We start from the raw sequence: 13,618 nt of genomic DNA, 5'->3' as shown, positions 1-13,618 counted from the left end.
AAACACATACTTGGTCTTCTCAGAAGTCCAATGAGATGATCCTAGTACGACTCGCTTCACGAAAGGCTCACCTTAGCTTCACACTGTTAGGAAACGTGTTTGCGATCACAGGTCGACTAAAGGGAAACTAAAAAAATTCCTGGCAGCTGGATTGTTTTTTCTTCCTCTGGAAGGGTGGGTACAAATTAGAATTAACTCTTCAATGTATAGGGTATTAGGACAAATCCTGAAACTTCTGAACAGAGCTTCTGTCAAACGTAAAATAATGAATACAAATTTCACAGCATTGTCATGAGGGTCAACTGAGATGACAGATGTGAAAGTTTAGAAAGTTTGAAATGTTAAACAAATGCAAGATATCAAAAATCAATAGTGGAAAAACACTGTAAATGGGATGCTGGGTGAGTGCATGGAAATCGCAGCACCTGCCAGGATCATGGATCTGAAGAGGCACTATGGGAAGTAACAGGGTGACTCAGCCACAAACACTTTTTTCCGTTGTGGTCTTCTTTGCTTTATTTCTCGACAAGGAAAATGGACAGTGATGAAATAGGAACACAAGTGGTTAGGCTTGAAATGGAATCCACACTTCTTAAAGCTACGTAGGGCTTTTCCATTCACTTCAGTTCAACGAATGTTTATTGGGGTCTCTGAGTGATCCAGGAGCTGGGATAAAAAGATGAACAAGACACAGCCTCTGTCCTCGAGAAGCTCTTAGTTTATTGCATATCTCTTGTGGCCAAATCTGGTGGCTGGCTGATGAAACAACCATTCCCAGCCTTCTTTTCCTCACCAATGACAGATACTTGCTTGCCCAGCCTTCCTCTTAGCTGAAGAGAGTCAGTCACATGGCAGAGTCAGTACAAAGTGAGGGGAAGGCTTAGGGCACTTGGGAAGGCTTTTGTTTTCCAGATAAAAGGGACAGATGCAGCTTCCCTTATGCATTTCTTCCTCTTCTCCCCTTCAATGTGGATGCAATGCCTGGAGCTATTGTAGCCATTTTGTGATCACAAGGCACCAAGCATGAGGATGAGAAGGCAGTACGCTAAGGACGCTAAACTAAAAAGACAGAAAGATCCTGGGTCTTTTATGACAATGGTTCAACTGCTGAGAGACAATGTCTACAACCCATCTGCCACAGGTCTTGTTAATGTGAGAAAAATAAACATCAATTTGAAAAATTATAGTTGGGGTAAAAATTTTAAACTATTCAAGGTTTCTGTTCTTTGCAGCTAAAAGCAATTCTTATGGATATAGCTCTTTCTAAGAAGCACCTAAGAAGCATCTTCTTTTACCTATTTTGTTGTAGTGAGGGTTTATATCAGATGATGATTGTATTAAAACACTGCTCAATATATATGGTTGTCATCACCATTCCACGGAGGAACTGGAGCACAGAGCAGTGAAACGACTTGTTCACCTGGGTTTTTAAGAAGCCAATCAGGCAGAGGAGTGCTCGAGGCTGTCCGTTTATCCTCTCCACAACTCTCACCTCCCCTGCCTCTCGGGGCTGTGCCTTAGTGTGGGACACGAGTGGAGCAGCAGGGAAGGAGAATCACAGATCAACACAGACACATGCAGGCTGTGTGCCGGGGGAGATGGGAAGGTTTGGGTAATGGATGGTGTGATGGCAGCTCACACTGTGAACGTAATTAACAGCACTGAATTGCATATTTGTGTGTGGTTAGAAGGGGAAATTTTAGTTTGCATGTATGTGCCTAGGATAAAAATTAAAAAATTAACACCACGAACCAGAGGACTGTACAACATGCACAGTGAACTCTAATGTAAAATTTGGACTATAGTTAACAGTACAAATGTCCTTTCATCAACTGTAAAAAAGGTACCATACTAATGCAAGGTGTTAAAAAAAATGGGAGGGGGGGTAATTATGCCTTGGAGGCACCTCCAGGGAACCTCTTTTGTTGTTCAGACGTGGCCTTTCTCTCTCTAAGCCCAACTCAGCAAATAAATACAAAATAAATTCATTAACCTCCCCCCCTCCCCCCATGAGGGACATGACTCCCAGGGGAATGAATCTCCCTGGCGATGTGGGACATGACTCCCAGGAATGAGCCTGGCCCTGGCAGTGAGGGATTGAAAATGCTACTAGACCAAAAGGGGAAAATAAAGAAAGGCAACAAGCTGAGGTCACAGTGGCTGAGAGATTCCAAATAGAGTCGAGAGGCTATCCTGGAGATTTATCTTAGGCAAGGTCCAGCTGGACATCCCAAATGGCCACAGGACACCATGCCCTTACCAAAAGTAGTTCCTAAATACCTAGGTCCCTACCTGAGATTCTATAAAAGATTCACTCACTAAGTTTTATGTTTCAGAAATTTAAATCCACCAGAGTGTTCCTATGCCAGACAAATCGTAAAACTCAGAAGCAACAGCCTCTTTAAGGACAATCAGATGCAGCCCCCTTCCTCATACTGTTGTACTATTGACACCCCCTTATAAATATGACCAATTTAGGGTGCTCACTGCCTCGTCACCCCTGAAGATGGAGAAAGAGATTAAGTGAGAGGAAAGGGTAGCAACAAATAAGATTTAACAAAGGTGTATGAACACTGAAACTTTATATAAACATATATTTTTTTTGGATGCTAGGGTCTTGGAATGGCTGGAGGGAGGTGGAATGTAGCCTACAGCATCCTTTGAAATTTGCTCTATAGCTGCTTGTTGAATTGTACTTTGAAAGTCTTCACCTTTCTGTATATACCCTATATTGCACAATGGGGAAAGAACTGAAACTGTGGAGCTGTGGCCCATAACAATTTTTGAAAATTACCTATATAACTGCTTGTTGAGCTGTGCATTGAGGGTTGACACCTCTCTGTACGTATATTTTACAATGGCGGAGGTGGCTGAGGTTGTGGAACCGTGGCCCATGATATTGTTTGAAATTTTCTCTCTGGCTGCTTGTTGAATCATACTTTGAAAGTCATCACTGTTGTGTATATACATTATGGTTTTTAATAAAAAACAACGGGGGGATTATATGGGAACTCTGAATTTTCTGCATGATTTTCTGTAAACTTACAAGTTTTGTAATAAAAAAAAATTTACATGAAAAAAAAGTTTACTTAGGTAACACCCCCATTCCCCAGAGAAAAATAATTAGAACAAGACATTTATGAAATTGATGAAACAAGATCAGGGGCTATAAACTGTGGACAGGCTCCAGAGGCTCAGAAAGGAGTGGAGATTACATGCAAAGATGTTTATGTGTGTTTCTCGGTGGTTAATAGCTTTTGAAAATCAGATTCTGAAGTGGGTGAAGATCCACTGAATTGTACTGAAGTTCCTTGCTGCAGAAAGGACCTTGTGTTCTTTGTCTAGGAAATGATTATTTCTATATTGCTTTTAGCACTTACGAAGACTTTAGTGAAAAGTGATCAATTCAGTTCACGAGCTGGAAGTCAGCTAAGATACGGGTAAGCAGTTATGACTTTTGACATGAAGTTTAGAGAGACAGAATAGAGGGCTGTAAAGGACCAGATGTAATTGAGGCATTAATTGTCTTAACTTGACGATCTATCTCAAAATGCATTCAAACCATTTAAAAATACCACCACGCCTCCTGCATAGGAAGGGCGACCCTGAGTGGGAGATGCTGCAGAAAACTGGGGGGTGTGGGGTTCACCTCCGGACCAGCCAGGCCTTTGATGGGATACACTTGCTATGATTTCAGGACAAAGTCTCAGACACAGGCCAAAGGATCCTTGGTGCCCCTGGCAACCCAGTCGCAGGGTGGTAACACGGCCGCCCTCTGTCTGAGGGAGACGTCTCCTGTCACGGGGGTGGGAGTGGGGGGGGGGGCTCCTGGGTGATGTGAGGGGGCTGCAGAGGCCCCGAGTGGGTACCCAGAGGGCCTTCCAGTGAGGGGAGAGACAGCCCCAACCCCTTCAATGGGGGCTGGATTTCTGGCTATTCCAAAATCCAATCACAGCTTGGTGTATCCTCATTTGGGGAATGAAGGGACAAGTTTCCCTAACTCATTTACCAGAATCGCAGGCGGTGACCATGTTACCATAATGGATCATTCTGTTCAAGAATCTCCACGACTGGCCTCTCCTGTGCATCCCCAGTAACAACAAAGAAGCAAGACTTCTGTTTAGCCCACAAGGGCCTTTTGCATCGTGAACCCAACACACAACTTGGAGCCCTCCGCATGACACACCGCGGACCCAGGCCTCCGATGACCCATCCAGAAGCAAGACTTCCCACCTGGTCATTGCCCCACTGGCATTTTGGACACCTCTCTGCAGGTGTCATCAGCACAGCGGCACCTCTGCCTTCCTTTACAGAGTTTTCCCTCTAGGAAAACAATTCACCAGGCAATCAATCCCTGTCTTTAAGGCCCATAAAACTGTGCTGATGCCAAGACAGCTCAATTTAATCAAACTCCTTCAACAACAGTGCTTTGAACAGATGGTAGCAGAACAGAGCCACGTGCCAGATGGGGCATTAGAGGCCAAGGCCAAAGGCCCCCCCACCTTTTGTTTGGACCTCCCCTGGTGTAAAATGGGGTACCATGACAGGACAATTCTATACTTCTCAGCAACTACTTTCTTCAGCTCAAATTATCTCGTGGGCATTTTCCCGCCAGAACGTGCAGAACGGTGATACTCAGCAGGCAGATTTTGTGCCCAGGAACACCTAGCAATGCCTGGAGACATTTTCAGTTGACATAACGTGGGGGCTGCTCCCGGCCCCTGGGGGATGGGGGCCCAAGGAATCTGTTCAATGTCCTGCAACGCACAAGACATCCCCCATTCAAGGAATTACCTCGCCCAAGATGTCAACAGGACTGAGGTTGGGGCACCCTGCTCCAGCTCCACCAGATTTTAAAAATGGCTGCCCCATCTTCTGTTGTTTTCTCTGCTTTATTTCTTGTCAAGGAAAATGGATCACGATGAGAGAGAACCACAAATGGTTAGACTCAAGCATCTTAGAGACAGAACAGGCAGGGCCTTCCATTTGCTTCCATTCGCTTCCATTCAGCCTGTTTTCCTTTGTTGTATCTTCATGGCTGTATCATAATTTATTTAACTGTCTTCTTACTGACCAACATTTACTTTGTCTCTAGGTCTTTGCTGAACAGAAATATCTTCAGCAAACATTTTCCACACATGATTTATATATTGGCACAGGTATTTCTGTAGGATAGATTTCTAGAAGTAACATTTCTGGGTAAAAGGGGGGGGTATATGCTTAAAATTTTAAGTTTTGCCAAATTGCCGAAATGTGGTACTGATCTACTCATGCCAATAGTGTACAGGAAAGCTCACGTCCATGCCACCCGGGGCTGTCCTGACAGCTATGAACTGCCAGCGTTGTGGGCAAAAAAATGGCACAAATAATTAATTTGCTTTTCCCACAGGTCAGTTCTGATATGGCGTGGTACCATGCCCTGCCACTGATGAATCCATTTTGTTGCAACCACACTTCTACTTATGCTTAGTACATACAGAAGTACTTAGTGGCAATGAAGAATTGTTTTACGGGATTCTGGAAGGCAAGGAAAGCTGGGGTAGGGGGAAAAGATAAGCACAGTAGATGAGTTACTGTCAAGTTTTTACAGTGGAATTTTTTAAATTTAGCCAATTACTTGGAGGAGAATTGCCATTTAAAGGCAACTGGGATACTCTTTTTCTAAAGTACAGAATTATTTTGAAAATGAGCTAGTGTGCAGCAAATGCTTCTGTGTATCTTGGTTTTAAATGTGTCGAGATTTCTTAATTAAAGGGGGATTAAATTAAAAGCAGCCGTTTGATTGTTTGGTCCTTAATTCAGAGTTCCCAAAGTAAAGGAAATAATAAAACGGGTACAAAAATTGTCAGCATTTTGTGTAAAAACAATGACTTTTTAGAAAACAGCTCACAATACGCTGGCAGCTCCTGTAGGTTTTAGAAATCACAAGCAGACCTCGTGTCCCCAGCGTTCAGACAATGTGTAGTAGTGTCCCCACCCTTCCTGGAGAGCCCTTCTGTTTGGGGGGCTCTGGGGAGCTAAGCAGAGAAGGGAGGTGGCCCCTCCAATGCCCCCAGGTTTGGGGGCGCGGCAGTCTCCTACCGAGTCGGTTGCAGGGGTTCCTTTTGAAGAGGGCTCTCAGCAAACTCTGGGCTTCCATGCTCAGGAACTGAGGCATGCCTAGCTTGGCTCTGAAAAACAGGATCGAGTTTTAGGATAAGAAGGACAAGCGATAAAATGATCAACGTTTTTCTTCAGTGCTTTCCGATTCTTATCGGTCAGCACTGAGGGGACGATGTCAAATCACACTAAGCCTTTATTTGAGCGGTGCTCAAACTTTTTGGTCTTAAGACCCTTTTACGCTCTCAAAAATTGTTGTGGACACCAAAGAGCTTTTTTGTTTGTCTGTTAAATGCATGTATATCCATGATGTTCACCTTATTAGAAATTAAAACAAATTTTAAAAAGTGACAGTATTTGATAATTCATTAAAAAATACCATGGCCATTAAAAAATAACAGTAATGATCCCAAGAACATAGATAACATTTTTGATAAAAACTTTTCCAAAACCAGAGAACCATTGAGCGAGGAGAGGGACATTGTTTCCCATTTTGGCAAGTCACTTCCTAGCTTAATGGACAGTGGATTCTCCCATCTGCCTCTACATCCAATCTGTGGTTCTATGTGATTGGGGTTGATGTCTGTGCAGAAAACTTGGGGAAGGGAGGCCCTTGCAAACCCCGAAAGGGTCTGAGGGTCCCTCAGGGATTGGTGGGCCACACTTTGGGATCTGCACTCAGAGGCTAGTGCTGCCCCTTCAGAAATGACATCACCCACTAAAGGCCTCCCCACTTGTGACTTTTGGGAGGGACCTTTTCTAGTTTTAGGAAAAGTAAAGATTTGTTCTCCCTTTAAACACTAAGGAACAGAGGTGATCAATATAAGCATAAAGAACTCAGTGTAAGCAGTGGCAGAAAAAACTTGATTTTTATAGTTTCAAGGCAGTTGGACAATCACCACCGTATTTCCTGTGTAAACTGAGAGCGGGCACAGACTGGGTGACCCCACTCAGGGGCCCCCTGTCCCTGCTCCTGGGACACGGATCTGTTCGTTCAGCTCTTATAAGCTATTCTACCAATGCATTAAGTGAAGTTAAAAATAAGCAGGGTATCGTGCATTTTCAAAGGTTGCAAAATCTCAGAATGACGTATTTCTGGGTCCAGCTACAGGTTTCCTGCACAGATGCTGTTTATACTTTTGTGGCCTCTGATGGGGCGAGAAGGGTGGCAGGTGCTTTGGAGTGTCTCCTCCATGCACGCCACAGTGTCCATCCACAACTGATGCTCGCCTGATCTAGGAAAATACTGACTAACTACAAGGACAATACCCAGCTTTACTCAAGGGTACTCTACGGGATGTCTTGTACCAGTTTGTCTCCTTCCAGTTATATCATGACTTAATTATGGCGTTTCAGGTGCCTCTCAATTTTGCAAAAGTTGCATGTCCATTTGTAAGCAGTGCTTGAGAGAGCTGGTGGTGGACACCCAGCTTTCCGCCTGATCCCTCTTTTGGGTGACAGTCCTCCCAGTCCCCCACACGACGGGCAGAGCTGAGCTGGAGTTCCCCGTCCCCTCCTGCGGCTTCCCTCACCACGACCCTGTTCCCAGCCAACCTCCCGTCTGTGTCCCTCCCCTCATTTCTGAAGTCACTGTCTGGTGGAGCCTGGGGACCTTTAAGATTGGAAAGCAAGGCTTGCACTGGGGCCAGCCTTCTTTCTATGGCACTAAGAATAAAATCAGTTTGATTGGTAAGTGATCCATTATGAACATTAAGTAGCAATAGTCTGTTTTCATTCAGTCATGCTGGCAAAATGATGCTAATTCAAGCTAATGTCAAACAGGAAACCCAGAGATCCTGCACGATGGGATCAATGAGGTAGGGAAGGAAAGGAACCCCCTGCTGCTACCTTCTGGCTGGACCCCCTCAATCCCCCTGCCCCTCTGAATCTGTAGGCCGCTTCTGGAAGGTCAAGGACCATCCCATCTAATCACCCTCCCAACACACAATTGAGACGACACTGACTGATGGAAAACTTTATGTAGTGAGTTCATCAGAATTGCTCAATTGTATTAACCTAACCAGCAGTGGATCCCATTTGCCACTGGCCATCAGCTTTATCCACCGTAATTAAAATAGCGGGGATGCTTATTGCCAAATTAATAATTGCAGTCGTCAGGACGGAAGTGCTTTATACCAGACGGTGCCAACAAGCATTAGGGTTGGATCCAAAGGGTGACTCTGTTGCACTCACTTGAGGATGAGGGCCATGGTTTCCTTCCGGTCCTTCCCTTGGAACGGCAGAGACCCCGTCAGCATCTCGAACTGCAGAGCAAGACAGAACATGGTGATGCCAGAGCTCAGACAGACCTAACAGGAGACAGCCTAGAAAGGCAAAATGGGACCGAAGTTCAGTTACTCATTCAAAATACTGAATCATCAAGGGTATGCACTGGCTTACCTGCCTGGGGTACATCAGTAAACAAATCTGTCCTAGTGGAGCTTATATTTTAGTGGGATGAGGCAGATAAATGAGAAATGCAATAAATAAACTGTATAGTAGGAAATAAACTATATAGTAGAGGCTTGAAGGTGAGGAGAGCTGTAGAGAAAGGAAACAGAGCAGGATACTGGGAGACGGAAAGGGGTCGCGGTTGGGGTTAACACATCTTATGTGCAATTAGGGAACCACTCTTGCCCTTTGCAGGTGCTGGGAAGGGGCTGACCCAGGGGGTCACATTGAACTTGTACTGAATGTGCATTAGGTACCAGGGCAGGGTGGGGAGCAGAGGTGCTCCCCAGGATGGGAGGACCCCGATTACACTCTATGAATAACATCTGATAACAATAAATAATGACACCAGCAATCTCTCAGATTCAGGCTGCTCCACACCAAAAATAACTGGACATTGGCCAAGGGAGGGCTTGTAATGAAAGGAGAATTGTGGGCAGCTTTTTCCGAGCACCCTATTTCTTTCTTGCATGAACTTCCCTTGGCACAAACAGCTTTAATTATACAGAATCTGGAAGCAGTGGTTTGGCAATTGCATGGTCTTATCAGAATAGTAAGCACATGTGGCCACTTCTGATGAAAAGAATTAGGGCAGGCCACAACAACGAAAAATCCATTTAAAAAAAAAAAAAAAAAAAAAAAAAAGGAAGACCCTGAATCTAATTGAAATGTGCTTTAAAGCACTGATCCCACTCTGCATCTTTTATGTCAGTTTAAATTACAGGAAAGCAGGCATTTATACAATCTTATTAAATTTGCCCTAGTCTTGACTTTTAAAAGGCATATGTCTCTGCCCCTTTAAAATTTATCCTCCAGTATTTTTCCTTTGCATTCTGAAAATCTTGAGAAATACATAAAAATAGAAAGACCAAACCCATCACTCATAATCCCATTATTCTAAAGACATCCACAATTATATTCTTCCTTCTACTTTCTTCAAGCTTTTCTTCTTTTTTAGACATAGATAAGATCTGCTTTCCATTGACTAATATAAAAACTTTCAAAGTCTGTTATAAAATCTTTACAATATCACTTGCTGTGTGGATGTGCCAAAATATAATAGTTTATTGTTGGAGACTTAGGGTGTTTCCAATTTTCTGCTATTGTGATTAATACTGGAAAGTACATAAAAGCTTCCCTAAGTTTTGGAATTTTCCTTATGATAGGCTAGCAGGAGGTAAATTACAATGTTAACGAAATGAATCTATTTAGGCCTACTTAATGTCACTGGTCTGCTTTCTGAAAACAATGTTTTAATAAGAAATTTTTAAATTTCTGCCAGTTCAGATGTTTGACACCTATTCCCTTACATTAAAATTTGCTCTCCATCCTGAGCATTGACTAAGCGAAAGCACTCAGAATGGACAGCCTATAGGCAATAAACAAATAGATAAATAAATACTAAAATTCTTTTAATATGACTTTGCTGGTCCCTTTTTCTCCCCCTGGCTTCTCCATTTATTTCTTTAATTTGCAATGATTTAGATGAGAAAAATTTTTAAAGGTATATTTAAATTATTTACGGAATCAATTTTATGGCCTACTGTCCCCCAGAAATCTCACTAAACTGAAGTTGTTTTTGACTTAAGTGTGCTTTTTTAGGTTGTTTTGGAGACTGTATAGGCCTTCCAAAATGTGCCTTCCCTTCAGTTTCAGGGCTGGTCTCTTATTCTTGTAAACAGCAGTTACACTTGCGTAGGAGTAGCAGCATTTTGTGACTTCAGTTCATGAGAAAAAGGGTTCTCTGGACACCCGTGTTTGGATCACTCACAAAAGCTCAGATTTACTTGCTACCTGTCATCTTTTTTAAGGGCTTTTGGTTTGACTTAAGAGGAAAATATAACAGTCGGAGATCACCCACGGGAAGAAGGAAAGATAAGCTGAGTAGAGATGGGATTTGGGGACAGGATGAACAGATCTGGAGCCTTGAATCCTCTAAGGCAAGAGCCCCTGGGCCCCGATCTCTGGAGGAATTTGTGCTACATACCCATAACCTTGGACTTGACCCATTTTCAAACTTTCCAGCAAAGGTCTGCGGCTGGGGCAATGGAGTCTCACTCCCGAGGCTCCCACCACATAAGGCAACAAAGGACTTCAATATACGTGGATTGCAGCAGAGCTAGGCAATAACCAACTTGCAGACCCAGCTACAGGGCAGCAGAGCTCACCTAGCTGCCAGCATTAGCATATCTAAAGAAACACCCTTTATTGAACGATAACAGAGGGTCTGCAGGGGCAGGTGGGGCGAGTCTTCCAGACAAATCTGGTAGAAGCCTCATCTAGGTGATTTCTAATACAAAGGTGAGTCGCCTTTTAGGGAGATGTCATTGAATGTCTGAATAATAATAAACATAATAAAACATCATCATCAACATCTTAGCTAACATTTATGGACCTCTTATTATGCCCCAGACATTATTTTAAGCACTGTGCATACATTAACTCGTTTAATGGAACGACTCTTCATTGTGATGCCATTTGCAGCCTTCTTGTTATCATCTGACTTTCCTTGTAGGTCTGCTGAAGGGGACATTATGGTTGGGGCCTGAAGATGGGGGTACACAGAATGTGAGGTGCACATTTCTTAATTTAACTTTATGAGTTGGTGTTCCAGTTTAAGCTCTGGAGGGCAGCTCCCGGAGCTGGTTTAATGTCCAGAGTGATGACAGTTGTGGAGGTCCCTTGGGTGCCAGGCTAAGGGTCTTCCCAGTGACATCCTTGCACAACCTGCCCACAGAACTCAGTCCTGCAGGCTCCCCAGCCAGGGGACGAGGCAGTGGTGTGGTGTCTGGAGGGAAGCTGGGTTTATAATGCAAGCGGCTGGGCCGAGTGTTAGCCTGGTCAAATTGACAGACATTCTCTTGGCCTCAGTTTCCTCATTTGTTTACCTGTACAAAGAGGTGTCTGACAGCCCTGGGATGCTACAAACCTGTTATCATCCAAATGACATGTCAGATCCCAGAATCTCAGAGGTCTTGTCAACAAGGAGGGCAGGGTGAGCACAGAGGGGCAGGGAGAGGGTGGGGAAAAGGGGCTCCACCATTTCCACTGTGGTTCCAGAATAAATACCCCAGGCTGGCAGTGTGGGCAAATATGATCTGCCTGTGAAAACACGATCTTGTTAGCAATCTAGAGAATATGCAAGCTTCTGGGTGTAGGCGGAAAATTGTTTAACTCTGTGTGTATTTTGGTTCTTGTTCATTTTACTGACTAGGATTTTTATGAAGGATTCTGTATTTGCAATGAGAAAAAGAATATGGAAATCAAAGCATCCTTTAAAACCCTCATGTTAAAACTATAAGAGCACTAAGTGTCAAGGAAGATTAAACTGTTATGTTTGCATCCTTATTTGAAGGTGGCTGCCTTTTTCCAGGCCTCGAGTTTTTCATTTCCTGATGATAATTTAAGATGGCCAGAATCAGGAAGCATTATATGGAGAAATCATATGGAAAGAAATTACGTGGAGATTTAGGATCAGGAATTTATGGGCCCTTTCTTCACCGCAAGTAATAGAATGGATGTTGAATTTGTACATTTCCAGCATTATTTTCTTCCAGTCGTTCCAGGATCTCTGAACCACACCGGAGACAGGAACATCCATTTTGGGGAGCACCTGCCACGGCCACTGGGAGGTGGAAGAGGAGGTGCCCTCACCATCAGCACCCCGAAGGACCACCAGTCGGCGCTCTGCGTGTGTCCGCGGCGGTTCACGACCTCGGGGGCCATGTACTCGATGGTCCCACAGAACGAGTAGGCTCTCTTGTCGTGGTCGATGGCCTCCTTGCTCAGGCCGAAATCTAAAGGCAAGAACAACAAAGGGCGTTTCTTCAGCCGCTGGGTCATGTGCAATGCTGGGCAGACTCGGACCCAGTAAGGCTCAGGGTCATCTATTTCAACTCTGCCTGCTCAGGCATTGCACCCCCCATTTATATTACCACCAACTAACCAGGCATTGCACCCCCACATTTATATTAAAACCAACTACCCAGGCATTGCACCCTCATATTTATATTGACACCAACTAACCAGGCATTGCACCCTCTTATATTAATACCAACTAACCAGGCATTGCAACACCACATTTATATTAATACCAACTAACCAGGTATTGCACCCTCCATGTATACTAATACCAACTAACCAGGCATTGCACCCTCCATTTATATTAACACCAACTAACCAGGCATTGCACCCCCATTTATATTAACACCAACTAACTCGGCATTGCAACCCCCATTTATATTAATACCAACTAACCAGGCATTGCACCCCCCCATTTATATTAATACTAACTAACCAGGCATTGCACCCCCCCCCCCATTTATATTAATACTAACCAGGCATTGCACCCCCCAGGTATATTAACACCAACTAACCAGGCATTGCACCCCCCATTTATGTTAATTCTGCTTGATCAGGCATTGCACACACACCCACGCACCCCCACCCATTTACATTAATTCCACCTGACCAGGCATTGCTCCCCCTGCCCCTCATTTAGCTGCAGCAGCACCCCCCCTCCTCAAATGCAGGCGTTAATATGGCCCAGCATGTTTTGGCACATTTCCAAGTTCAAAATCCACAAAGTATAGTAAATTCTTTATGAACCCACAATTCCAAGACTACCTTATAACACTATAAAGAAACTGTGTTTCTTAGTTTCTGATATGAATCCCCCAGTTTTTGGCTGGTTGACTGTTTTAATAAGCCCACATGGGGTGGGATTTGCCAGTGCTTGTGGGTCAGTAAGAACATGAGACTGAGAGCAGCTGCATATGGTGCCATTTCACAGGACACGGCAAGAAGGCGACTGCTTCCGAAGGGGAGGACAGGGAAGGAGCTACGGGGTGATGGCTACTCGGGAAGGAGGTTCCTGGTTGGTGGGGTGAGAAGTGAAGATAGGCAAATTGGATGTCAGATGAGATTTTTAGAGCATTTGCCATGGGGTTTGCAATGAGTACCTTCTCCTTTATCTCTTCTATCACATTTTCAATAAAGTCTACATTCTTCCTAATGCTTGTGTGTAATGGATTTATGTGTAGGGCATTAAAAAAGATGCAGGAACGTG

The 13,618-nt window shown here is 44.0% G+C and overlaps 1 protein-coding gene across 5 annotated transcripts in view; it reads right to left on the bottom strand.

Moving 5' to 3' along the window:
* The window catches only part of RPS6KA2 (ribosomal protein S6 kinase A2), a 482,219-nt gene that overhangs the window by 71,495 nt on the left and 397,106 nt on the right, over positions 1-13,618 (bottom strand). For all 5 annotated transcript variants that reach the window (XM_037817711.1, XM_037817713.1, XM_037817714.1 and 2 more), the window contains 3 exons: positions 12,205-12,347; positions 8,293-8,363; positions 6,082-6,170 (listed from right to left, as the gene is read on the bottom strand). In XM_037817711.1, coding sequence (XP_037673639.1) covers positions 6,082-6,170; positions 8,293-8,363; positions 12,205-12,347 — 303 coding nt within the window. The remainder of the gene's footprint in view (positions 1-6,081; positions 6,171-8,292; positions 8,364-12,204; positions 12,348-13,618) is intronic.

This window comes from Choloepus didactylus, chromosome 24, assembly GCF_015220235.1.
Source record: "Choloepus didactylus isolate mChoDid1 chromosome 24, mChoDid1.pri, whole genome shotgun sequence".
NCBI lineage: Eukaryota > Metazoa > Chordata > Mammalia > Pilosa > Megalonychidae > Choloepus > Choloepus didactylus.
This window is presented reverse-complemented; position numbering and strand designations above follow the sequence as displayed.